Source organism: Epinephelus moara, chromosome 1, assembly GCF_006386435.1.
Source record: "Epinephelus moara isolate mb chromosome 1, YSFRI_EMoa_1.0, whole genome shotgun sequence".
Classification (NCBI taxonomy): domain Eukaryota; kingdom Metazoa; phylum Chordata; class Actinopteri; order Perciformes; family Serranidae; genus Epinephelus; species Epinephelus moara.
The window spans coordinates 29,366,896-29,382,963 of NC_065506.1; the positions used below are offsets into that span (position 1 = coordinate 29,366,896).

At 40.6% G+C, this 16,068-nt stretch overlaps 3 protein-coding genes across 5 annotated transcripts in view; 1 reads left to right on the forward strand and 2 right to left on the reverse strand.

The window, feature by feature from the left end:
• apba2b (amyloid beta (A4) precursor protein-binding, family A, member 2b) overlaps positions 1-3,087 on the forward strand; it is a 96,010-nt gene extending 92,923 nt beyond the window's left edge. For all 3 annotated transcript variants that reach the window (XM_050048069.1, XM_050048085.1, XM_050048077.1), the window contains one exon: positions 1,705-3,087. In XM_050048069.1, coding sequence (XP_049904026.1) covers positions 1,705-1,776 — 72 coding nt within the window. In that variant the 3' untranslated portion in view covers positions 1,777-3,087. The remainder of the gene's footprint in view (positions 1-1,704) is intronic.
• A 2,348-nt stretch (positions 3,088-5,435) lies between these two features.
• sord (sorbitol dehydrogenase) lies at positions 5,436-9,315 on the reverse strand. Its single transcript, XM_050052129.1, has 9 exons — positions 9,159-9,315; positions 9,004-9,037; positions 8,244-8,408; positions 7,857-8,016; positions 7,592-7,710; positions 7,073-7,138; positions 6,772-6,950; positions 6,127-6,248; positions 5,436-5,955 (listed from the first exon to the last, which is right to left on the reverse strand). The coding sequence occupies exons 1-9, from the start codon at positions 9,210-9,212 to the stop codon at positions 5,790-5,792; spliced, it is 1,065 nt and encodes a 354-aa protein (XP_049908086.1). The 5' UTR covers positions 9,213-9,315; the 3' UTR covers positions 5,436-5,789.
• Positions 9,316-10,846: 1,531 nt separating this feature from the next.
• On the reverse strand, positions 10,847-15,127 carry terb2 (telomere repeat binding bouquet formation protein 2). The gene is made up of 7 exons (XM_050047889.1): positions 15,000-15,127; positions 12,253-12,334; positions 12,015-12,154; positions 11,622-11,683; positions 11,502-11,539; positions 11,333-11,412; positions 10,847-11,125 (listed from the first exon to the last, which is right to left on the reverse strand). Exons 1-7 carry the CDS (start codon positions 15,112-15,114, stop codon positions 11,013-11,015), a joined length of 630 nt encoding a protein of 209 aa, XP_049903846.1. The 5' UTR covers positions 15,115-15,127; the 3' UTR covers positions 10,847-11,012.
• Positions 15,128-16,068: the final 941 nt, after the last annotated feature.

The window sequence follows — 16,068 nt, forward strand, 5'->3', positions numbered from 1 at the left end:
CCCGACTGTGTATAAAAGTTTCTGTTGTTGTGGAAGGTTGACTGGCTTCAACCGATTGAAGCTTTTGAATGGAAGTATTTGTCCGGTCATTTTCTGTGTTTGAGTCTGAGGCTGTGTTCAGAATAATTTACTACCCTCACTACTCACTGCACAGCGAACTCTGTGTGGAGGACTGTATAGTGTATAAGATTGCAAAATCAAAATGTCTGCTGAGGTCATTCCTCTCACCCAGCTGCCATATAAATTTACCCTTTTTTAGCTGTCTGCCCGCTGCATGTTGGTCGATATATCTTGTTTGGTGGCCATCGATTTTACACTACTTTTTTTTATGTTGCATTGTGGGATAATATAAGTCTGCCATATAGAACCCAGAACATCAACCAAGATTTACAAACATAGAAGAAGAGTCGAACCAAAAAAAGGACATAGGCAGTGTTGCTTTTTGTAGCCTTCCCTTCCCTTACTGATTCCTGATCAGTTTTCGGTGTGGAAAAAAGAACGCCTACACAGGCTTTCAGCATCGACGCAATTGCTTTATTATGTTGATGAAATGAGAGAATATTTGTACAGCATTTGTTTTCATTTAGATTTTCTTAGTCAAAGAAAAACTCTGCTAAGCCTGCCTGCGTGGTGCTAATGGTATTACAACGTAGGATATTTACCCTCGGTAATGAAAGTGCTGCTCGGATGGTGTCAAATAAATTACATTTCTGGAATTTAAGCCCATGTCGTGTAGATAGATGTTTCAGCACATCGCTGGTGTTTTCACCCTTTCTTGAAATGATCGTTTTACAGACATTACAGCTGTACTGTTGTCCTCTTTCTTTGTGAAATGAAGCCACATTTTGGATTGTTTCTTCCTCTCCGCCATGACTCCTTCTGCTGCTGTAGCCCATCTGCCTCAAGGTTCAACTCTTTTTCAGACCACCTCTGTAAACCCTAGAGATCGTTGTGCGTGATAATCCCAGTAGATGAGCAGTTTCTGAAATACTCAGACCAGCCTGTCTGGAACCAACAACCACGCCATGTTCAAAGTCACTTAAATCACCTTTCTCCCCCATTCTGATGCTTGGTTTGAACTTCAGCAGGTCGTCTTGACCATGTCTACATGCCTAGATAAATTGAGTTGCTGCCATGTGATTGGCTGATTAGCTATTTGCGTTAACGAGTTGAGCAGGTGTACCTAATAAGGTGGCCGGTGACACATGTCAAGACCTGGAAGAAGAAGCTGGAGTAACTAAACTCTTATCTACGGCATAGCACGTGACTTATAGGAGGATATAATCATTTTCATAAGACAATCAAGTGACAACACTGTATTGTGGACTATACAGTGACTGGCGAGCGACTTCAGACAGTGATAATGTTGAATTTTCTGAGGTTTAAAGTTACCTTTTGAAAATGTGTAGGGAAACCTCAACCAGAATAAACAATCAATCATCTACAGCATGAAATATCTGTGAGTCTCATAGAAATACATGAAATGAACATGAGCTCTTTAACAACACATTATGTGGTGGTGTTAAAATTCTGTGCTGGCAGGACAAAAAACACCAATACAAAGTCAGTGAGCGTCTTTTTGTGTCCACCACCGCGTAACACACTCTGTAGATATTGTGTCCATGTCATGAATTTGTCAGGCTGTGTTGAAACACTCTAAATGTTTGAACATTTAATCGAGATTGTTGTGTATTTTTTTGCCAGATTCACATGAAGACGATGCCGGCAGCCATGTTCAGACTTCTAACAGGACAGGAGACTCCTATGTACATATAAACGATGGCCAGGGACCGTTCCACAGGACAGGCCATCAGCTGTGATTGGTTATCATACGGGGCAAACCAAGCTGACATCAGTGATGGGGCAGAGGATCACTTCTCCCTGTCCTCTTTTTTTCTTCCTCTTTTCTTTGAGCTGATGACTTCAAGTCTTCATCATCTCTCCTTTGTCTGTGCTTAACATGCAATGGCCATTTTATTGACATGAGATGCTTTTTCCATCTGACCAGCTGAAGAGACAGCGTGTGTGTGCGTGTGTGTACGTGTGTGTGTGTGTTATTTATTTGTCCTGTCTGTGCTTTTCAGTGTCACATCAGTAAGAACATGTGGACGGACTTATCGAGTGAATGCGTCACAATTTATTTTTTTATATCCATGTAATGCAATATGATACTTCTACTATACTCCTTGTATAGTTTCATTTTCTTCTCTGTTTATTTATTTCTCATGTAAATACATATTTTGCTAATATTGCGAGTGAAGGCGGTTGAGGGGGAGGAGCCACAGCTGCATTGTAAATATTTATTGAATCTCGCTGTTGAATTGAAAGCGGTCCGCCATGATGGCAACGACACAATTAAATGCCGGATGTCGTAGTAGTTGCCAGTGAAAAGGGGAATGAGTTGAGTGTTTGGGTTTAAATATGCTACGTTGATATGATGTATATGTAAATCAAACCAATGCTCGCAGCAGGGGTTTATGGGAGAAACGCCATATCCTTTTAATTTCCTTCATTTAACGGCAATACACGAGTTCAACCTCCGGAGTCTTTTCTAAATCTCATGTACAAACACTCACAAACATTTAAACAACAAGCAGCCGAGTGAAACTATTAACATGCATCAGTTATGCTTTTGATATCAAAGTCACGTGTATGAAAAATGAAGTTTTCTTTTGTGTGCTACTCTACTGTATGTTCATCTCTAGTGTTCCTGACTGAAACTCATGCCTACTATGAGTGGATTGTGAATGTAACTGTGTTGTGTGAGCTGTCCCATTGCCATAAGCAGTATTAGAATGTCTGTACATAAAGAGAAACGTGTCTAGTATTGTGCTCATGTTAAAACAAAAAGGAAACACACAGGTTTAGTCACTGCAAACATCTTCCCACCTGTATGTTGGCTTTCAGTCTCGAGAGGGAAAGAACAGAACTGTGAATCACACACACTGTGACAGAAACGAGCCTTACCGCCAGGTAACGCTTTTACAATGCATTGTAGTAAATTTTAACCATATGAACATTATCTGTGTGCATGCCTCGTATAGTAGTTTCATGTCATTGTGGAAAGATAATAAAATCTGAGCTAAACCTGGCTGGTTTTTGTTGGAGTGGAGCTAAGTGGAAACTGGTTTTAAAGAAGGTTGGATTTGCTGTATGAGCGTGGGGTCGGACTGGAAGTCTCTCTCTCTCCTGTTAAAAATTACCTTCATGATTAGTCTGTTTTGTATGGGAGCCCTGGTAAAAGAAAACAAATAAGAATAGATGAAAAGTTAGACAAGAAAAGAAAAACAGTCATGGTAAAGCAAAATTTTGACTTATTGTCTTAAAATTGGCGTCACGGTGATGCAGTGGTTAGCATCGTCGCCTCACAGCAAGATGGTACCCGGTTCGAATCCAGGATTGGGGGTTGGAAACCTGGGGTGGGGGCGTGTCCCCCAAGGGCACCCGGCCTCCCCCCACCATCCACAGACATGCAGGTTAGGTTAACTGGTGACTCTAAATTGCTAGTAGATGTGAATGTGAACGTAGTTGATCAATTCGGCTCTGGGGCGGCAGTAGCTCAGTCCATAGGGACTTGGGTTGGGAACCGGAGGGTCGCCTGTTCAAGTCCCCGTCCGGACCAAAATATGGAGCGTGGACTGGTAGCTGGAGAGGTGCCCCTGAGCAAGGCACCGAACCCCCCAACCGCTCTGAGCGCCTGTCATGGGCAGCCCACTCTGACATCTCCTGGTCCTGTTTGTGCATGTGTGTGTAATTGACAAACAGAGTGAAAAAATTGAATTTCCCCTTGGGGATTAATAAAGTATATAAAACTAAAAATTAAATTAAATTAAAAGTCACCCAGTAACCCAAACTAACCAATCAGAGGCAGTAACCAGTAACTCTTTGTGTTGCGTCAAGTAAAATAACTGATTCTGTCAAAGGAGTTTTGTGACTGTGGACAAGAGCAGCAGCAAAATGTTTCTTTTAGCCTCTTAAAAAAAGAACCACCAGGCTTTGCTCAGCCTCCTGCCCCTGTGACCCGGCCTCAGATAACTGGATGAAAATGTATGGATGGACTTTACCTTGATGTCAAATAGCCCTTTTTGACGACGGGGAACTGAAGACATCATCTATGCTCTCTTGAAAGCCGCCAGACTCCTTTGAGAGAAACAGGAATTTTAACTCAGAGCACATGGAAGTTGCTGGTCTACCTCCTACCTCAGTCATGTAGTTTGCTATTGTGTGACTTTCAGGACCAGACTAACATGGTGTCCAAAGCAGTATAGTGGGTTAGTGGGTTTACATGTAGCAATGACATCATGGAGAAACCTACCTTAAGTCAAATGGAGAAATTGTTTATAGACAGGCTTGACAAAACAGCATTTGAGGCTAAAACAAACATAGTTTGACCAAAATTTGAATTTTTGCCACATGTGAATACATCAGGAACACTACTGGAAAACTACAGGATGATGTGAAAACTTAAATAAACTAAAAAATAATGGAGCGTATCACATAATTTTGATTTACTGCCCACAAGTCAAACCTATGACAGTAAATTGCTTCATTCATATTTTTTTCCTTAGTAAAAGTTTTACTTTCAGTAAAACTGAGAATTCCATCTGATACTCGGTAAAGGAGTTACTGTCTCAATTTCACGCTTCATACCAAATATAATTAAAAGAAGCAGGTTTTGAATATTTGGAATCAGAGGAGTTACCTACAGATGGAAAAAAAAAAAAAGTAAATTCCAAAAATGAGACAATTTCAGAGACAAAGTTACATATTTAACAGAAAGTGTTTTAACTTTGGTGAAGTTTCCAAAGTGCATTTCCAAGTGATCAATGTCTGTCGTTGCATCATTTCTTGTAAGTACAAAACTCTACAGTATATTTACTTCTTTTCTAATAACTGCAAAACAGCACACCACAAAGAGCAGTATTTTCGATACCAGATACCATAATGCATGATAATTCTATGCAGGTTATGAATATGTTGTGCTCATGGTGGAAAAGTAGAGAAGTACATATAAAGGTGTCAGTAAACACATTAGATTTTTGAGTGTTCTGTTAAAGTACTGTCCAAATATTGTCCCACAATGCTCACAGCTGAAAAATAAATCAGTAAATTAATAATTGCAGTTGGTAAGACTCCAGAAAAACCTTGGAGAACATACAAAGTTAAATCTTTGGAGGAGCACTCTATTTCTTTGTGAAGTTTAATTGGCACTGGCATTTTGAAGACAGTTTGTAGTCTAGTAAGCATAAAATGATAAAGTATGTTGATTTCTTGTGTTATAATTGCAAAAAAAAGATTAATATATTGTAGTATATTATGGACTGCAACTGGGAGACACAGCTATACATTACCACTTTGAGTCTCTAGTTCCCCCTAATGCCGACAATCAGATGGTGCAGGTTCTGTGAAAATAAAATATAATAAAGAAATACCCAACATTTTATATTAATTTTATTATTTAAGAATTTATTCTTTTTTTTTTATTACAGCAGCCGTGTGTAAAATGATCAGAAATCTAATACAGAACAAATTATATACAATCATAAAACCCTTAAAATGTTCATTACAGTACAAAGTTGAGGAACTGTAACAATTACTCGTACTGTTTGATTTTAGTTACATCTCTAACCAGCAGGCGACACAGCAGTTAACTCACAGTGCTATTTATTATTAGTGCATCTCTTTGAACCGGCTCTGTTATCTTTCTTAGGGTCAATGTCCAGTGTGTGTTTATGTCATGCTGAGTCACTCTCAGGCAGGTCGGCTTTGTTTCACTGCAGCGGGTCAGATCAGGCCTTCTGGTCGTTCTTGTCACACTTTAACATGACCTTTATCCCGATACCCTGACGCGTGGTCTCAAAGGCCTGGGCTGCCTGCTCCAGGGGGAAACGGTGGGTGACAAGGGGCTTCACGTTCACTTTACCCGACGCCAACATGGCTATGGCCATCGGCCAGCTGCAACACAGCGACACAAGCATCTTACCTTAGAGATCAATCTCTGCTGTATGATGATTACTCAATGAGTCGAGCTTGATCTTATTATTACCCTAAAGTGGAAATGCCTCCAGCTTTGCTTTAAACATCTTCTTACAGAACAAAAAGGGCAACTGATGTCTATTTTCTTACGTGTTACAGTAACGGAAAATTCCTCTTATGTCCACCTCTCTTAGGGCCGCGTTGACCAGAGGAACAGTTACCATCTCAGGGGCGACACCCACCAGTGCAACCACACCTCCTGGACGTGTTGCCTGACAGGAAAAAACAATTATAACTGATTATTTTACGAGTCTGTGGATACTGAGACTCTTTGGCATTCATTCTTCACAGTGTACTAGGTATAGCATAAATAACAAACAGTGGAGGAGAGAGTATTCAGCAAGTAAAAACAGCAATACCACACTGTAAAAATACTGCATGAGAAGTTAAAATCTTGGCTTCAAAATGTACTTGAAGTATCAAAACTAAAAGTGCCACTGTGAATGTGAATGAATCACAAATGTATTGACATGTAGGTAGCATTTTAGTGTTGTAGCTGGTTAGGGTGGAGCTAATCTTAACTATTTTACACACTGCTGAGTTGTTTTATCGACAACAACGTGCATTAAAATCTTGCTCTGTGAAGTAACGAGTAGCCAAAGCTGTCAGACAAACTGTAAAGCGCAAGTACCTCAAAATTGTAAATTCAGTACCTGGGCGATTGTACTGTTGTCTATAGTTGTTCCGAGTTACTTCATAGTTCTGAATACAACTTTAAACAGAGTGGTCACATACATAGATGGCGGTTTGAATGCAGCTCTCCACACCAGTGCATTCAAGAGTAATGTGAGGCTGAGCGCCCAGCTTGTCCTGCACGGCCTTAGCCAGCTGCTGAGGTTTGTCTCCTCTCGTCACCATCACCTGGAAGTCTGCACCCAGCTCTTTGGCCATTTTCAGACGCTCCGGGAACAGATCTGAACACAGCGAAGGTGGATAATAGACGAAAAGAAAAGACTGAACAGAAGATGAAACCAGAATCTGCTGTTGGTGTGTCACTTCAGTTGAGACAGATGTTTATAAACTGTGTGTACATTACCGGTGATGATGACCTGTGAGGCCCCCATCGTCTTGGCCATGAGCAAACAGACCAACCCGATGGGTCCTGTGGAAAGAGAAGAAATGATCAAGATGCCTATTGTAGAGACTGCAGATTGCGAACAGCTGAAACTTCTCCCATGTGCCAAGCATGAACTCCAGGTAAGGAATCCTTAAGTGTTCATTGTTCAGAGGACACAATTTCACCTGGTAATGCTTAACACAGGTGTCTCACATGTGCATTAGCTTGTTTTTGCAACACAGAGGATTAGTTAAATATTAAGTCTCTTACAAGATGTGCTATGGTTCAGTAGTTTTTCACTCACTTAAGTTTTGTTGAGTCAGGATGATTCTCACACCCACTGATGTATTTTAGATTCCTCACTTGCAGGGGCACGTTAAACAAATACTGCGCAATACCCGCCTTCTCGATAAGTCTGCAGCATGTTCTGAGACGCAGCCTGCAGATCTTTGCTTTGACTTGTTTTATTGCATGAGCTTAGAGGTGCTTAATTTATACCTGCACCACAGATGAGAACGGTGCTGCCGAGGGTTACACCGGCTCTGCGACAGGCGTGGATCCCCACGGACAGAGGTTCAATTAGAGCTCCCTCCTCAAATGTCACATTATCAGGCAACCTGGACAGTTAGAGACAGACACAGACAGAGAAAAGAAGAAGAAAGGAAAGGATACACGCAAAGGTTGAGCAAGAGAGTCAGTCAAGTCATGCAATTGTGAGGTAACCTCTGATGCAAAGCCATGCAATTCTAAAAAAAAATGTTACTTGTAACAGAAGTTGGCACTGTGCTTGTAGTATCGGCACAAATTTCCATCGTCGGGTGGTGTGGCACAGAAGAAGATGGTAGGAGACAAGTTGTATTTTCCGTTTTTGAAGAAATCGTCCATTTCACGGGGCACGCCAGGCTCAATTGCAACTCTGTCACCTAGAAAATACAAGGTGAAGTTTATAGCAAGAACTAAAAATTAACCATCACACTACAATGAATGCATAATGTTAAATGCATGTATGCAGGAACAGTTTGTAAAATAACCAAAGTTACAAGTAGCTAATATAACCTTTTTGTTTGAAAGCCATCTCTTTTTACGCACAGCTTTATTTTCCAGCTCTGACACACACACACACACACACATACATACATACACCACTCACCCACTTTCAGGTGCTTGACTGCCGATCCGACCTTTACCACTCGCCCTGACGCCTCGTGTCCCAACACCATGGGTTCCTTGACCACAAAGTCTCCACATCGGCCACTCTGCCAGTAGTGAACATCTGATCCACAGATTCCAACAGAGTGCATCTGCAGCAAGACATCTGGGTGCAGAACATGACACATATCATAGGGACAGTCAAGTACCGACTTATAGGACCGTATACACTTTGCCACCTTGTCATTGAAAGACACTACAGACAAGCCTGACTGGAGACCTTGAAATCATTGCCTGCATCTTAACTTGTTTGATTTGTTTAGCAACTCAAATACAAAAGAATAAAGTGAAAGAAAATAAAAATCTTTGGGCAAACTACAAACTGGTGCAAACATCTGTGCCTTGTTGGTTGACTTGCAAGTTACAGTTTTGCAGAAATAATAATAAAAAAACAAACAAAGCCAAGATGCCTACTTCTGACTAAAAAACAGTAAATCCATGTCCAATTTCTCTGCAGTTCAGTTTAAATTATATTTTATAGGAAAATAAATGGAGCTGAAGCAGAGCAGCCAGGCAGCTGTTGTGCATTTTAACATGCAGCAGTATTGAAACTAAAACTTAATATTTTTTGATTGATGCATCAAGTTTAATAAATACATTTGAATTACTTCATGAAGTGATCTATAAAATGTAAACTGCAGCACAAAAGTATATTTTCTTTAAAAACATTAAAAAAGCTTCACCAGTTGAATAAATCATACCATTAGGTCCTGGCTCCGGTACGGGGCGATGTTCCTTTGAGAAATAGACAAAATGCAAAATAATATTTATTTTTATCTTCATGCAATAAAAGTTGCAGTGTGATTTTAAGCACCTGTCACACGCAAATAGCCCATGCATGAGGTTGGTGTCTTACCAGCCGGAGGTCTCCCTGCGCGTGCAGCACCACGGACAGATTTTCCTCCGCCATGACAGACGCAACACTGAGCTGACAGCAGGGTGAAAATATACCGGACAGATGAACTGAGTCCAAAAGAAGACTTCTGAGGGGTAAAGTGCAGAGAACAGGCAAGCAGCAGGCTGCTCCTTCCTGGTAGCGGGGCGGTACCACAACAAAGCACGTGATTGGCCAAAGCCCGGTGGAACAGTCCACTTGGTAGGGGTGTCCGCTACCACGCAAAGAAATTAAACTCTATTCACTAACATTACTAAAACTTTTACTATGGCTCTAAATAACTTTGACACATTTTCACATTACGTTGATATTAATTTTAAGTTACTATTGAGCCGTTATCTTCGTTATGCCGTGATTTCATTAGCGTCAAAACCCCTTAACATCCGTCATACTACACTCAGTCCAACGCGACTGTTCAAACCACGGTTCAAACATGTTCTATTGAATAAACTGCATTATGATAAGTAATGTGATTAAATAAACTCTTTATCAAGGTTCTTAAGATATGGCAATATATTTATGTCATTATAAAGATGTCCCTCTTTTGGTGGCATCTACACTGCAGAAAAAAACTTTGTCTGCAAACATCTTTGCATAAAAACAAAGGGAAATTTACTATGCTGATCTGTTCTGTACCACATCTATTGCTCATCTGTCCGTCCTGGAGGAGAGATCCCTCCTCAGTTGCTCTTCCTGAGGTTTCTGCCATTTTTTTGCCTGTTAAAGGGTTTTTTGGGGAGTTTTTCCTTATCTGCTGTGAGGGTACAAGGACAGAGGGATGTCACATGCTGTTAAGCCCTGTGAGGCAAATTGTGATTTGTGATGTTGGGCTTTATAAATAAAATTGAATTGAATTTACTACAAGACCAGTGTGTTTCAGCTTGTCAAAAGAAAATAAAAAGCCTCCATCAGACCATGATGAAGGCCACAAGCTGAAATGCATTGGTCTTGCAATAAAGTTGTTCTAAATACAAGTGTTGCTGGAGTTTCTGTGCCTTTTTATTTATCTCCCGTGGGAGTAGGCAAAGATGCTCCAGAGGCCCTCACCCTGCTTCTACATGTCTCTTGTTACAGTAGCCATCATTCTGTGATCTGTGGTTTTGAGACTGGAAATCAACAAGAGATAATCAGCCGTTTCCACCTGGATACACCTCATTAGTCCTGAACAAAATGCAAAGACTGTAGGTTGATGTTTTCCTGCATGTTTGTGTAATTGCAATTAACACTACACGACTGCCAGCTGTTGAGTTGAACCTAGTCTGTTAATACACAGCGTGAAGGATGGGAAGACGACTTGGATAGAGCAGAACACCTTGTGCTGTTCTTCTTACACTAAGGAAAGTACGATTCAGTAAAGTATGACTGCAGACTAAATTAAAGCATGTTGGTGCACGTTTAAATCCTTTGATACCTCTATGGGAGTGAGTCTATCCTCAATATGCTGTCACACCAGAAACTGAACAGAAACTCACACTCTGTAACATACATTAGAACAAATTACGTAATTACAACTGTGGACTCTTTGTACTGTTTGCTTTTCTCAGAGAAGTTTCATTTCATTGGGCAGCGAAAAAATGAGGGATAATGAAATAATGTAGACAAATTACAAAATGAGATCAGCATTAGTCGTGTTACACTGATTTATTTCATATGAGTGTATAGATCTACTCTGCATGCACAAGTGCAGATAGGCAATGCAAACATAATACACAAATATAATAACTAATTTAACAGTAAATTATCTGCAGTTTGCAACTGTGAATAGCACAGCTGCTACTTGTTCTTTAAAAGGCTTTTCTCTCATTGAATGCTTGCTCATGTGTGCGTCATGTTGCAGTGGGCTTCACAGTTGGAGCATCGGAAACATCTGGGATGGAAATCACACAGATCGCCTGTATATTTCTGCAGGTTGTCCATGCTGACGTACCCTTTAGTGATAAGTGAACAGGACAGAAAAAGGTGTCACGTTAACATACTCAACAACACAGAAACTTCTGCCAACAGAGTGTCTCATAATCTAAATAAGGATTCCACCAGACTTTCATTACAGATCAATAATATCTATAATTATCTTATTAGAAAAACAAGTGCAGTTATTTTCTCCAAGAACACACTGTCAATAATAAATGTTTCACCTGTGAGCGTGTTACTAGCTGGATGATGGACACATAGAGCAGCTTCACTCTCTGATGAGTTTGTGTCAGATGATTCAGAGCTGCCCAAAAGAGTAACAGGGACTTAATTAGTTTACTGGACAGTTTACCATTTAATGAGTTTCAAATCTACAGTAAAAATTTGACATACTGGCTTCTGCTGACCTCACTGCACTCATCTTGGAAACCCTGTATAACAAAAGGCATTCCAACTGAATGATTTGCATGATCAGCCCTGATGTAAATTTTAATGACTTATATACGTATATACCTGTGCCTCTGACTGCTCATTCTCACACTCCCAAATCAACCTCCCAATAACACGTCTCACCTCTTAAACGATAAAAAGAGAAACACCGTGCGAGTTATAATTTATAAAATTGGATTGCTTTGAAATGAATCAATCATTCAAGTGGTTCCTACTGTTTCTGACTCAAGTATTGACTATTTCCAACCTTCATTACAAGCTGATTATGTCTGAGATGCAAGAGGTTCTACCAAAGAGAGACTGGTCCCTTTGAATAGTTTTTAGAGGCATGAAGAGGTAAAACAAATCCAGTATTTAACAGTAAAAAAGCAATGTAAAGAAAAAATGTTCCTTGTTCCCTGTTGGGAAGCACTGATTTAGTATGGTTTACATGTTGATAGACACTTTAGTCCTCACCATCCTGTACTGAGGCTGGAGGCAGCACATAATGACCAATCCACACAGACTTCACACTCTGCCGCTTCTCACAGGCAGACAGGAATGAGCTGTGAAAAACTGTCACCTTGTCCCAAAGATAGTCCTTGCTCTCAAATATCCTGAATAACAGAAACAAAATTCTAACTTGCAGGGGATTGTAGGAAAAGGATCTAATGGACAATAAACGTGCAGATTTCCAGTTCTTCATCATGCTCACCTAAGAGTATCAGGACATGTAGCATCCTCACTGAAAAGGTAATCAGCTGTTTTCCAACCAACAATGGTCCCACCCTCCGATACTACAAGACAAATATGTTATTACCGAAAAGACAGCTCAATCTACCAAAGCAATGTAGGGTTGCCTGCAAATACCAACTGTGTTTGTTACCATTCATGTGTAGATTATTTTCTTAATTAATCATTTGGTCTACAAAACCACAGATAACAGTGAGACAAGCCTGTCAGAATATCCTGGAGCATAAAGTGACATCATCACATGTATTGTTTTGTCCAACAAACCCTAAAATATTAGTATAGTATATTATAACGTTCAACTAAGGAAAGCAGCAGATCCTCATGTTCTGACACTTTTGGCATTTTTGCTTGAAAAATGACTCAAACGACTAAGTGAGCAGTGTGTAAAATTTAGGGGATTTAGTGTCATGTAGCAGTGAGGACCGAAGATTTCCACCTGCTCAAACATCTCCTGGTTAGATTTCCTTTAGTATTCATTGTTGAGGGGGTTATTACGGGGACCCAAATTATCCACAGAGGTCTCTTTTCTGCAAAACACGTGTACCCAGTGAATAAAGCCGCTTCACATTACAAGAGAGCACATCTTAAATCTTAAAAATAGTAGTGTTCCCTGATTCAGTCATTCTGTGTTCATTGCATGTATGGCATAAAGAATAAAGGACTTCCTATATATGTTCTGACTGGCTTTAGGGACCCTAAATCGACGGCCAGACGGGAGCAGCTCAAACTGTGAGTGTAATGAATGTGAGGCATTGGCAATCATCTGTTTAGCCTTCCTGCGTACAGAATTGTCAAATATATTGCTGAGTTGTTTCTGTGACTTGCCAATCACCTTCCCTGTAATGTTGACAATCTTAGAGAGCTTGTTTTTGCTCCTTGCACTTAGGTTGACGTACCATGCTGCAGTGTTAAATGATAAAATGCTTTTAAGCATTTAAAGCAGTGTCCCTTTAAAAAAAAAAAATCAGTGTTTTTCCAATGCTGCTGGTCGTGGAGGGGCTGCTAAGTATGGTGGTTGACGCTAAAATGTGAATGGTCCTATGTTGAGCTAGTGTTTTGGGATACTGTAGAAATATGGCAATGCATCATGGCAGACTCACTAGATCAAAGACGGTGGATAAACCAAGACGGTCCACTGCGAGTCAGTTTCCTGTATCAGTGTCACGTGGGGTTCGCGTCCACCGCCCCTTTAGAAGACTAACAGCAGGTCCTGAGTCCATTGACTTCAGTGGGAGAAATGAACGTGATTACAGATTATGGCCGATTCTTTCGCCCCATAGTCACGGAAGCAAATATTGGACCCATTTATCACAAGCCACATATCTTCAGAACATTCTGACCCCAAAATGGCAAATTTCAGACGGACAAATCAGGAGAAAATTTACTTTGTTCAAGACCTGTCTCTGTCTCAACAACACACTCTTGCGAGATCTGGCAACAGATATCTCATCTCTGGTGCTGAAATCAGTGCAGTTTCACCAAAGATACTGGATTAAAAAAATATTTTTTCCAGCGGATACTTAGTTACAACATCATTGAGCTAGCAAAGCAGTTTTGTGTTGCTATGTGTGGTATTTATTCAGTTTTGGGAAATCACGATGTCTAGAAAGCATCAGTGGCTGCAGCTGACAGGGACAGTTAGCAAAGCTAACATCAGGACGTCATCTGTTAAAAGCCTCCGGATAACTACTCCAGTTAGCTCAATCATGTTGTAACTAAGACATCCGCTGGAAAAAATATTTTTTTCACAGACCGTTTATTTATTTAGCTTACGGCCAGTATGGGTACACACATGTTAACAGAAGCAAGGTTGGGGATACTCGTCTTTGGTGGTTCTCCATCGTCTTTGATTGGGGTATGGGGGACAACACCCACTTAGGAGACCGGAAATGTATACCATTTCATACACTGGGAGTATATTGTAGGTGGGCCATCTTGTAGTAATCCAGTATCTTTGCTTACGGCCAGTAAGGATACACACATGTTGACAGAAGCGAGGTTGGGGATACTCGTCTTTGGTGGTTCTCCATCGTCTTTGATTGGGGTATGGGGGACAACGCCTACTTAGGAGACCGGAAATGTATACCATTTCATACAATGGGAGTATATTGTAGGTGAGCCATCTTGTAGTAATCCAGTATCTTTGACTAGATGAGGACCTGCTCTCTATGTAAATATAAATGTCTCATTCTAAGGTAAAGAAAACATGACGATTCTTATTGTCAGGTGATTATACACTAAAGATAGATTATACTCCATTTCTGCCAGTATATTCCCCCAAATCCTACACACTGGGTCTTTGAATACTTAACAAAACAACTTCAGATTACATTTTGGCCAATTGAAAAATATGTTAATTGACTGGTTGCAGCTCTAATACACAGTGATTTGAAATGCCAATGTAGGTCTAACTTAAAGTATAGCTACAGATCCCTTAACTAGGCTATACGTGTAATGTTTATGTTATTGTTGTAACTACTTCCCTCCTTTCAAATGTGTTTAATTATGCCTAGAGGCAAATGTTAACATTATGACAGTGGCAACATTTCTCTAAGATTGTGTCATTAACTTTTTTCATGACTTACGTTACTGACTAGCCAAAGTTAAATAAATATGGTTAGCATTATTTAGCAGGTGGCTAATTTAACTAGTAGGTTAACGTTAACTTAAATTAACACATAAACATTGACATGATAATGACTTACTTACTCCAAAAGTCGTGGCATGTGTGTGGCACACTGCTTGAAAACCAGGCAGACTTATTCCTGAACATAGTTACAGTCCACTCTTGTGAAAAGCTGCTAGCTTCTAAGCTATTAGCCATGCTATTAGCTCTCTTGCTAGCTTTCTATGGCTATGTTTTTCTGTTTTCTGATTTGGCGCTCAAACGGCTCTGCTGCGTTTAAGTGCTCTCAAAATCTGTCGGAAATATTTGTGACGGGCCGCCATGTTGGAAAAAGAACCGAGCACCACCTGTTGATCAAACAGTTGTAAATATCTAAGTATTTCACTTCCGGCGTTTCTTTGGGATAATTTCTCCGACACGAGCAAGGTAAGGAGTTTATCACTTTAACTTCTCTCTGGTAGGCATGTGGTGCTAGAATAAATACTGCGTTTGACTTGCTGAAATCTAATGTTTTAGCTAGCAACAAGCATTTTATAGATAGATAGACAGATAGATAGATAGATAGATAGATAGATACTTTATTTGTCCCGAGGGCACCCATTTACACAACACATACAAAAACACAGATACACACAGGGATAGAGCATATAAGTGTGAGAATAAAAACACACAGCAGTGAAATGATAGTCTAGTCCCAGGACTACTACAGAGAGTTGTTCCTACAATAGATAACTGTTATATGCTTATAATGGTAGTGCAGTCATGCCTAAATGACTTTCGCCCCGTTGCACTCACATCCACCATCATGAAGTGCTTCGAGAGGGTGGTCAAGGACCACATTATCTCCATACTCCCCCCATCATTCGACCCGTTCCAGTTCGCATACCAGCCAAACCGCTCCACTGAGGATGCCATCTCCACTGCTCTCCACCTGAGCCTGGAGCACCTGGAGGAGAAGAACACCCACGTACGGATGCTGTTCCTGGACTTCAGCTCAGCTTTCAATACGATCATCCCCCAGGACCTGGTATGCAAATTGGAGCCCCTGGGTCTCAAAACCTCCCTGTGCAACTGGCTGCTGGACTTCCTCACCGACAGAACCCAGTCTGTCCGAGTGGGTAACAACACATCCAGTGTCATCTCCCTGAACAC

Excerpts from the sequence above, each read along its gene's own strand:
- sord (XM_050052129.1), bottom strand. The coding sequence starts at position 9,212 with ATGGCGGAGGAAAATCTGTCCGTGGTGCTGCACGCGCAGGGAGACCTC. Across the intron at positions 7,139-7,591 it reads CGTTCTCATCTGTGGTGCAG|GACCCATCGGGTTGGTCTGT; the intron begins GTATAAATTAAG and ends CTCTTTCCACAG. Across the intron at positions 6,951-7,072 it reads CTCACAGGTCATCATCACCG|ATCTGTTCCCGGAGCGTCTG; the intron begins GTAATGTACACA and ends CGCTGTGTTCAG.
- terb2 (XM_050047889.1), bottom strand. The coding sequence starts at position 15,114 with ATGGCTAATAGCTTAGAAGCTAGCAGCTTTTCACAAGAGTGGACTGTA. Across the intron at positions 11,413-11,501 it reads AGTGAGGTCAGCAGAAGCCA|CTCTGAATCATCTGACACAA; the intron begins GTATGTCAAATT and ends TCTTTTGGGCAG. Across the intron at positions 11,126-11,332 it reads AGCTAGTAACACGCTCACAG|GGTACGTCAGCATGGACAAC; the intron begins GTGAAACATTTA and ends TTATCACTAAAG.